The sequence below is a fragment of the Salvelinus alpinus genome, chromosome 32 (genome assembly GCF_045679555.1).
Source record: "Salvelinus alpinus chromosome 32, SLU_Salpinus.1, whole genome shotgun sequence".
In the NCBI taxonomy this organism is placed as follows: domain Eukaryota; kingdom Metazoa; phylum Chordata; class Actinopteri; order Salmoniformes; family Salmonidae; genus Salvelinus; species Salvelinus alpinus.
In genome coordinates this window covers 15,986,851-15,997,474 of record NC_092117.1, presented here as the reverse complement: position 1 = coordinate 15,997,474, position 10,624 = coordinate 15,986,851, and the positions used below count along the sequence as shown (strand labels likewise).

General features: G+C 42.1%; 1 protein-coding gene across 9 annotated transcripts; it reads right to left on the bottom strand.

Moving 5' to 3' along the window:
- Positions 1-257: 257 nt before the first annotated feature.
- Positions 258-4,450, bottom strand: LOC139562685 (putative nuclease HARBI1). 9 transcript variants are annotated; one of them, XM_071380596.1, is made up of 11 exons: positions 4,070-4,450; positions 3,696-3,766; positions 3,432-3,608; positions 3,280-3,341; positions 3,111-3,197; positions 2,988-3,029; positions 2,746-2,919; positions 2,631-2,666; positions 1,978-2,532; positions 1,585-1,696; positions 259-1,490 (listed from the first exon to the last, which is right to left on the bottom strand). In XM_071380596.1, exons 1-8 carry the CDS (start codon positions 4,225-4,227, stop codon positions 2,631-2,633), a joined length of 807 nt encoding a protein of 268 aa, XP_071236697.1. In that variant the 5' UTR covers positions 4,228-4,450; the 3' UTR covers positions 259-1,490; positions 1,585-1,696; positions 1,978-2,532. The 9 variants fall into 9 exon arrangements, with proteins under 9 accessions (XP_071236695.1, XP_071236697.1, XP_071236696.1 ...); XM_071380595.1 differs by having other exon boundaries at positions 2,631-2,919; XM_071380591.1 differs by adding an exon at positions 1,793-1,908 and having other exon boundaries at positions 261-1,490; positions 2,746-3,029; positions 3,696-4,450.
- Positions 4,451-10,624: the final 6,174 nt, after the last annotated feature.

Below are 10,624 nucleotides of genomic sequence, written 5' to 3'. Positions count from 1 at the left end.
GCACAAAACTAGGATAAGGGATTAAGCCAGGATATCTTGGTGATCCTGGCTCAATTGATCCGTAATCCGGTTGCACTAAAGATGGATAGGGGGCAGGAGGATATGTTATGGTATAAATTACCATGGAGATTTATTCTGTGGAGCTAGCCTGCTCCAGACCAGGCTAAATTCCAGGATCTATTTAATCTCATCCCTAATGTCAGTCAGCAGTCACCACAAATGGAAACCAATAGTTATTTCACTGCTCACTATACATTGTTATCACATATAACTAGACCCACTGTTATTATTTAAACGTTTGTGATCATTAATTTCAATGATTTTGGATAAAAAATGATTTTTAGATGATGTTGCTATCATTAGATAATTTACAGTTTCCCATAGACTATAAGGCTATATATAAAATGATAGAATATTAGGGCCACAGAGGGGAAAAAAACACAAGTCATAATATTGTAACCAGTTGTTTTAAAGGAGGACAGTTGTTAAAATGACAGATGTGGGGCATTTCGTGAAATTGTACTTCAGTATGGTTTCATAAACAAAGACATGCTGATGTGCCAGAATATTAAGTATCACATTGTCATAAGTATCAAAACTGTAAAAACAATATGTAGCTTTTCTGCAGAAAGAACCAGCCTCATAAATTTATGACTTTATCCTTTTTCTTCAGTGTGGCCCTAGTACTCTGTCATATAAACAAATACACATTCCATATGAATATAAAAACACAATGTGTAACATTATGTTCCTTTATTGAATAAGGACAGAACAAAGCAGGTAAACCATCAGCTCCTTTCGAAACTGAAGTCACAGTGACTCTACAAGATGGAAAGCACAGAATCCAAGCATATTATACAAAATGATACATACACATTCAAAGGTCTGTATATAACACACCCTGCATGTCTGCACATTAAAATAAATGCAGGACAAATCCATACACATCAACTGAACAGACAAATGAATGGATGCAGTAGCCTCCCTGCAGCCTTGTATTACACACAGTATACCGCACAAACATCATAAGAGGCCAAATTCGTCAAAAAACGAACCCAAAAAAACCCAAATTCCTCTGCCACCGCAGGACATATTTAACCAAAATTGAAAGCACACATACTAACTAAAATAATTCAACACATATTGGTCCCTCAGCAGCCGACCACTGTCGTCATCAGGGAAGATTGCCGGATTGTCCCAGTCCATGGCTGGTGGCACTCTGGGGGCCCTCTCCTTCCTCAGGCAGGCCACATTGTGGAGGACAGCACAAGCCACAGTAATATCACATGCCCTAACAGGGCTGACCCTTAATTTGTGAAGGCAGTGAAAGCGTGCCTTCAGGAGGCCAAAGGTCATTTCAACTCTGGCCCTGGTCCTGGCATGGGCATGGTTGTAGGCCTGCTGTGCTTCCTGGGGGTCTGTGAAAGGTGTCAGGAGAAAAGGCTGGCAGCCATACCCCCTGTCTCCCAGCAACACACCAGAGAATTCACCTGTCAACACAAAATCTCATCATTACTACCTCATAAACACAGTGATATTCTTGACACAGCCATGATGGTTATAAATAGGGGTTGTGTGGCTTACCTTGTGATAGGCACTGATAGATTTCAGAGGCCCGAAAGATTCTGGAGTCATGGACTGAGCCAGGCCATTTTGCCACAACATTGCTGATCACACAGTCAGCATTGCAGACCATCTGAAATCATAAGATGAGGAATATTACACCAATCAATGCACATCACTGGCAATGCAGAGTGTTCGTCAATGGACAATATCAAAAAGTTATGTTCACCTGAACATTAATGCTGTGAAAGGATTTCCTATTCACAAAATCGGCCTCATGGGCACCTGAGGGGGCTTTTATCCTTATGTGTGTGCAGTCCACTGCACCAATGACATTGGGGAAACCTGTCACACAAAGTAATGAGTATCCTACTATGTGTTAACAGTTGTCCTGTAATTTGTAGATCCTCTTACCTGCAATCCTATAGAACTCCTCTTTGATGTCACAGAGTCTTCTGTGGCCAGGGAAGGAGATGAAGACATCTGCTAATGCTTTGATAGCCAGACACACACTCCTTATTGTGCGGCAAATTGTGGCCTTGTTCAGCTGTTCTGCATCCCCCACTGAGTACAGGAAGGCTCCACTAGCAAAAAAGCGCAAGGCCACACAAACCATTTGCTCCACACTCAGTGCATGGCTCCGTGCAGTGCGGTGCTTAATCCTGGGACCCAGTAGTCTGCATAGATACCTGATGCCATCTGCAGAAAACCTGTATCTTTCATATAGATGGTCATCAGGGAAGGCCAGTGGGTCCAACCGGTCCCTGAAGACCCTTTCTCGCCTGAAGGCTCTCCTCAGCACAAGTGCTTCTTCATCCACCACATCTCGCACGAATGGGCATGCCATTGTCAGAGCAGAAAGGAACACACAATTTTGGGCCTTCATATAGGCTAGTGGCCACACCTGGTGCTGGGGGGGTGGGCAAAAGAGGGCGATGCCTTATAACGATGACTTGGTTGTACTGATTGCTGGGAAAATAAAAAAAACCTTAGAAAGATGCCACCGTCCTGTGTGCTCACAATAAGAGCTCATATGTCATGGCTCACTTGACTTTACGAGAATATACCTAATTTTTATTTTGAGCTGTGTCATCTTCTTGGAGCTGGGGGAGGAAAGAAAAATAATGATTAATACATTTGTGTTACAGTTAGCATACAGTGTACATTGAAGGCATATCTCACCTCCCTCTCAAGTTTTTTTATTTCAAGGTCCAGTTTCCTAATTGTCCTCTTTTTTATTTCGGACTCCAGTGCAAGATTTTCCATCTTTTTCTTCCTGTACTGAATGTCTATGTCTGCCAGTTCTATTTGGCGCCGGAGGTGGTTGCCATACAACTTTCTGATAGCTTGTGAGCTCTGTGAACACAATACAATTAGCGCAGCTGGAATTTGGCAGGATGTGGTGTCCTTTTATTAATACGCACTATGTTGCCAGGCTGGTTTTCCCACTGTATAGCATCTGGGTCCTGTAAAAGAAATTAGATTTTTTGATGAGGACTCCTCACCATTGTAGAGTAAATAGTACTTTCACAGTCTTAACATGATACCTCATGCCTTCTGGAATCCAGAGAGATGGTCTCCTCCTCATCATCGTCTCCATCATGTGCTGTTGCTGCTGCACTGGGGCCTTCACCCTATCACATTTAATCGGATTCATATTGAAGCTAGTAGACAAGACATGCCAGGCCTACAGTATGCCTTTGATGGAGTACTCACTGGATCAGCATCGTCTGGTGCTTGTGCTGGTGGCTCTAACAGGAACACAGTGCTGCCAGACACTGCAAGGCAATAGGTAAACCAAAGTCAGACAGTCCAAATTGATTCAATATGAATGTGGTTGTATCCCATGTAGAGATGGAAGGACATACCTTGAATGAAGCGGGTGGCATCTTGGGAGGAACCTATGCTCGTCTCTTTCCCCCCAGGGATCCCCTCTAAGACGGGCCTGCCTTTATTTAGCTCCAAGGCCATGTCCTCTGCTGGGGTAAGGTCAGCCTTTGGTGACCCACCACCCGTGCCTTGTCTGTGGGTATTCTTTTTCACTGCTAAAACAGTACAGACAATGTGTGAGCAGGCACCTTCTGGGTACAATATATGCTTGTGCTTTGTTAAATATTAGTCAGGGACCATACCATTCTGCAGAATGTTCTTGTATTTGATTTTGACCTGCTGCCATGTCCGTTTTGGCCCGTTCATGTTTAATCTACACACACACACACACACACACACACACACACACACACATTTAATGGAGTCACACTGCAAAAAATTACTTGGTATTTTTGTCTTGTTTTCAGTAAAAATATCAAAAAATTTATCATAGCTTTATACAGTGTGATGGAGTTACTTTACACAATTTCACTCATATCTGCAGTGCATTTCAATTAAAAATTTAACCGTTTCATAATTACAGTACAACTGCATTTTTGGAGATGTGAATTAAATATTTGAATTGTAATTGTGATGTTTCAGCGGAGCGGTGAGTGTGTAATTGTGCACTACTTACGCATTCAGGCGGTCTGCAATACTTTGCCACGCTTTTTCTCTTTGCTTTATCACTGTGGCGGTGTTGCCTTTCTTCTTAATTATATCTTTTACCTCCTCGTATGCCTCCATGAGGATTTGTGCTTCCGACGGGGAAAAGTACGCGGCTCTAGTTGCCATGGTAAATCAGTTAATCTGTGATCTGTGGCGGGGTCTATTTGAGTGAGCCGTGAGCGCGCACCTATCCAGGATTGGTTTCACCTGGCTTAATGAATCCGTGTCTGCTCATCCTGGCTTGGTCTTTGTGCAACCAATTAAGCCTGGACGCACATGTTTTGGCTTCATTGAGCTCAGCTGAGTCATTTATCCCGGATGTCTTAATTCTACTTTTGTGCAACAGGCCCCTGTACTTGCTTCCCAATTTTTTATTTTTTTATTTTACCGTTATTTTACCAGGTAAGTTGACTGAGAACACGTTCTCATTTGCAGCAACGACCTGGGGAATAGTTACAGGGGAGAGGAGGGGGATGAATGAGCCAATTGTAAACTGGGGATTATTAGGTGACCGTGATGGTTGAGGGCCAGATTGGGAATTTAGCCAGGACACCGGGGTTAACACCCCTACTCTTACGATAAGTGCCATGGGATCTTTAATGACCTCAGAGTCAGGACACCCGTTTAACGTCCCATCCGAAAGACTGCACCCTACACAGAGCAGTGTCCCCAATCACTGCCCTGGGGCATTGGGATCTTTGTTTAGACCAGAGGAAAGAGTGCCTCCTACTGGCCCTCCAACACCACTTCCAGCAGCACCTGGTCTCCCATCCAGGGACTGACCAGGACCAACCCTGCTTAGCTTCAGAAGCAAGCCAGCAGTGGTATGCAGGGTGGTATGCTGCTAGCTTAGCATACACGTTACACTCACTTAGCGGGTCTCAAACCCAGGCCAACAGCAAACACCCTAACCACTGTCCCAATAAGAGATATTTCTAGGGCATGTGCTTATTGGGCCAGTATAGTCAGGGCCCCTCAAGAAAAAACCTATAATGATAGTTGTTAGCAGTAGGGTGTATGCACTTTGAAGTTAAGCTCATCTCTGTTAAAAGTACACTCAAGAAAATATTGAATTGCTAATGGTGATTCAGGAGTATTTTAAAACAAGTTAATATGCCCCACCAACATTAGACAGCTATTACAGAAAGTCCTTAAATTGATTAAATAAGTATATCAACTCAATGATGAGAGAATAGTCTAATTAACTGATAACTGACAGACATGGTGCCGTCGCAGGAAAATCTGAATGCCGTGAACCAAGTGGTTGTGATTTCAAATCCCAGTTGAGGACATGTTGAATAATAATTACTGTATCAATTAAAAATAGCTGTGAATGGATCAGTGGTTCACCAATCATGGCCTTGATTGGCTTGGCAACAGCAACAAGGCGTGATGTGTAATGAAACAAAACCATTTTGGAGAACGTTTCTCTTTGGGACCATCAGGCGACGTCCTGACAACTGATACACAGAAATGTTCTTGCAATGTTCCCATGAAACGTGTCTAGAACATGAATATCTTATGTTCTGAGGTCATGGCAACCATGTTCTGTGTATGTTTGGTGGGACGTTGATTTCATATTTAATACATTGTTACCACGTTCTAGATATGTTCTGCTTAACATTAAGGGAATATTCTCCAAACGAACATGCTAAAAATAATCTCAGAAGGTTTTTGCTAACATAGATAGAATGTTTCCCTAATGGAAAAACTGGACACTCAAACAGTAGGGCTACATTTTGGGTAACATTACAAAAAATGTCTCTCTCCTTAGAATTGTTAGCTGGGTGTCTGTCTCTCTGTCTCGGTTTCTCTTTCTGTTTCTGTTTCTTTCTCTCTCTCTGTGTGTGTCTGTCTTTCTCCCTCTCTTCTTTCTGTCACCCTCCAGTCTCTCGGTTAGATGGCCATATTGCCATGGCCCTGTTCCACCATTTCTTATTACGCAGACACATCCGCTAATTGCAATCAAAATAACAAAACAACATATGTCAAGGCCCCAGAGACCTGCGTATGTGTGTCCTGCAGGCGCCCAAATTAAGAGTGATGGTTGACAAATGAACGCTAGATTGGCTACATAAATTACCATCCATAGTCAGTGACACACAACAGGACTGGCAATCAAAGTCCCAACAGGAGACAGGGGTGGGAGAGGGGTTGGGGAGAGAGAAAAGGGAGCAGAGGGAACCTAGCTAGCACATAACGTTCTGAGAACCATATGTTGTCCTGTGATTATTTTGCATACAACCTTCCCACAACGTTCTGGGAATGGTGCAGGATAGTTGCTTTTCTTTGAAACATTCTCAGCACATTTAAGGAACTTGACAAAAAAATTACTTTACTTTACTTTCTTAGTATTTCATTACTTAACCAGAACGTTTCCTAAAAGTTCTAACATGGTACATTTAATTACATTTAGGTAATGTTCTAGGAACATTCTCCAACTGGTTTGACGTTGGGAATGTTCTCAAATAGTTCAGAGAACACTATGAAACAACGTTCTTCTGTCGGGAATTTCAGTACTTCACCATAAAGTTCTCATGGTTCTATTTAAAGTCATATTCTCAAATTCTTCCGAGAACATTAAGAAAACTTCCCATAAATACCACAAGAGAGAACAGAGAATGTTATCAGAATGTTATTTAAAAACATACAAATACATAAACAAAACTCTCTCTATCCTTTATCTTGTTAACTGTGTTCAGGGCTGAACGACCAGTTGAAAAACAGGGAGGGGTTAGATTGTGGGTTAGGCAATGCTGTCAGCATGGCCACTGCCCTTTAAATACGTCACTCATTGCTTTAAGCCACACCTTGCCACACCCACCAAACGGGAGCAAATATACCTTAAAGCAGGCCTGGGCAATTCCAGTCCTCATGGCCTGATTGGTGTCACACTTTTCCCCCATCCCTAGCAAACACACCTGATTTACACTAATTGCATTCTAAACTGAAGATCACGATTAGTTGATTATTGGAGTCAGGTGTGTTAGCTGGGTCTGGGGCAAAAGTGTGACACCAATCAGGCTCCCAAGGACTGGAATTGCCCAGGCCTGCCTTAAAGTCTGTTCAAGAACGTACAAGAAACCTCTGGTGTTTTGGCCATGCTCACTAATTGGCCACACCTGATTTTAATGAGTGCTTGTTTCCTTTGAAATGGGGTCTGTTTGAATGAACTAAAATGAACAGCTTTGTTTGCGTAAAAAAACATGGCATGCTAGCTCCATCCTGGTAGTGTAGTGGACTAATTCCATGGATAGTAAACAGAAGATTATAGGTTCAAAACTTGTGACACCATGTCACAATAAGAATTAAATGTGTTACATGGACCAGCCATTTCCTGGTTGCTAAAATTCTAATAGTTTGCCTATTTTCAGTTTACGTGTAGAGAATCATTGTACCTGTCACGTTCTGACCTTAGTTCCTTTGTTATGTCTTTATTTTAGTTTGGTCAGGGCGTGAGTTGGGGTGGGCATTCTATGTTGTTTTTCTATGTTTTGTTCTGTTGGTAGATTTCTATGTGTTGTGCCTAGTATGGTTCTCAATCAGAGGCAGGTGTCAGTCGTTGTCTCTGATTGGGAGCCATATTTAGGTAGCCTGTTTTTAATTGTGTTTTGTGGGTGATTATTTTCTGTTCTGTGTTTTTGTTTCACCGTACAGGAGTGTTCGTTTGTCGTTTTATTGTTTTTGTTCAGTGTTCATTATTTTGTATTAAAACAATATGGACACTTACCACGCTGCGCATTGGTCCTCTTCTTCCAACCACGACAAGCATTACAGTACCATCTAAACCACTGTGAAATCTATTTTCTATAACCCAAAATAGTATTTTCAGCTGTTTGAAGCCGGTGTACAAAACCAAAAGTAAAACGTAAAAATGTAATTTAAGGGAAGCGTAGAAATGGCGCACATAAAACAGATACCTCTTCTTAGACTTGCATTTAAGGACAAATGACACATTTTGCCAGGTCTCCCCAAAAGTTACATATTGCAGCTTTAAATAAATTACTTTCCATGTGTCCTATCTGTACTTGGAGTTCAAAAAGTTTACCCAAAATAAGCTAGCAGTGCTATTAATCCTTTACACTTGTACCTGTATATAGTTCGAAAATGGCAGTGTAGTGGGGTAATATGTATCATATAAGGATATTATACACTACCGTTCAAAAGTTTAGGGTCACTTAGAAATGTCCTTGTTTTTGAAAGAATGCAAATGTTTTGTCCATTAAAATAACATCTAATTCATCAGAAACACAGTGTAGACACTTAATGTTGTAAATAACTATTGTAGCTGGAAACGGCAGATTTTTCATGGAATATCTACATAGGCGTACAGAGGCCCATTATCAGCAACCATCATTCCTGTGTTCCGATGGCACTATCCTGACACAAGGCGACACCCAGATGCAGACACAGGAGGCAGAGGGTTGGAGTCTTACCCTATTGGATTAATAAATATTGTAAGGCAAGAGATTGGTCATGGACAGGCCAAAGGGTCAAAACCAGTTCAGGCCAAAAGGTTCCGAAGGGCAGGCGGGAAAGTAGTCCAGAGTCAGGCAGGGGTCAAAACCGGGAAGACTAGCAAAAAGAGACCGGGGAAAAACACGCTGGTTGACTTGACTAACATACAAGACGACCTGGCACAGAGACAGGAAACACAGGGATAAATAAACTGGGGAAAATAAGCGACACCTGGAGGGGGTGGAGACAATCACAGGAACAGGTGAAACAGATCAGGGCGTGACAGGCACGTTGTGTTAGCTAATCCAAGTTTATCGTTTTAAAAGGCTAATTGATCATTAGAAAACCCTTTTGCAATGATGTTAGCACAGCTGAAAACTGTAGTTCTGATTAAAGAAGCAATAAAACTGGCCTTCTTTAGACTAGATGAGTATCTGGAGCATCAGCATTTGTGGGTTCGGTTACAGGCTCAAAATGGCCTGAAACAAAGACTTTCTACTGAAACTCGTCAGTCTATTCTTGTTTTGAGAAATGAAAGCTATTCCAGGACACGTACATTAGAGTGTCTAGTTTGAGAAACAGACGCCTCACAGGTCCTCAACTGGCAGCTTCATTAAATAGTACCCACAAAACACCAGTCTCACTACCCTCTGTATTATTGGCCAACGTGCAATCACTGGAAAACAAACTGCACAATCTACAATTAAGACTATCCTACCAACGGGACATAAAAAAATGTAATATCTTATGTTTCACAGAGACTTGGCTGAACGACGACCCGGATAATATAGAGCTGGTTGGCTTCTCTGTTTTTCGGCAGGACAGAGCAGCTACAGTTGAAGTCGGAAGTTTACATACACCTTAGCCAAATACATTTAAACTCAGTTTTTAACAATTCCTGACATTTAATCCCAGTAAAATGTCCCTGTCTTAGGTCAGTTAGGATCACCACTTTATTATAAGAATGTGAAATGTCAAAATAATAGTATAGAGAATGATTTATTTCAGCATTTATTTCTTTCATCAAAACTATAGTTTGTTAACAAGACATTTGTGGAGTGGTTGAAAAACAAGTTTTAATGACTCCAACCTAAGTGTATGTAAACTTCCGACTTCAACTGTACATATGGTGAGACGAGGGGCGGGGGAGTGTGTCTATTTGTCAATAACTGCTAGTGCGCCATGTCTAATATTAAAGAAGTCTTGAGGTATTGCTCGCTTGAGGTAGAATATCTCATGATAAGCTGTAGACCACACTATCTACCAAGAGAGTTCACCTCTATTTACCACCACAAACCAACGCTGGCACTAAGACCTCACTCAACGAGCTGTATAAAGCCATAAGCAAACAAGAAAATGATCACCCAGAAGTTGCGCTCCTAGTGGCCGGGGATTTAATTCAGGCAAAATTAAATCAGTTTTATCTAATTTCTACCAGCATGTTACATGTGTAACCAGAGGGAAAAAAACTCTAGACTACCTTTACTCCACACACAGAGACATGTACAAAGTTCTCCCTCCCCTTCCATTTGGCAAATCTGACCATAATTATATCCTCCTGATTCCTGCTTACAAGCAAAAACTAAAGCAGGAAGTACCAGTGACTTGCTCAATGCAGAAGTGGTGAGATGACGCGGAGGCTACGCTACAGGACTGTTTTGCTAGCACAGACTAAAATATGTTCCGGGATTCATCCAATGGCATTGAAGAGTATACCACCTCAGTCACCGGCTTCCTAAATAAGTGCATCAACGATGTTGTCCCCACAGTGACCATACATACATTTCCCAACCAGAAGCCATGGATTACAGGCAACATCCGCACAGAGCTAAAGGCTAGAGCTTCCGCTTTCAAGGAGCGGGACACTAATCTGGACGCTTATAAGAAATCCCGCTATGCCAACAGACAAACCATATAACAGGCAAAGCGTCAATACAGGACTTAGATTGAATCCTACTACACCGGCTCTGATGCTCGTCGGATGTTGCAGGGCTGGAAAACTATTGCGGACTCCAAGGTGAAACCCAGCCGCAAGCTGCCCAGTGACACAAACCTACCAGACGAG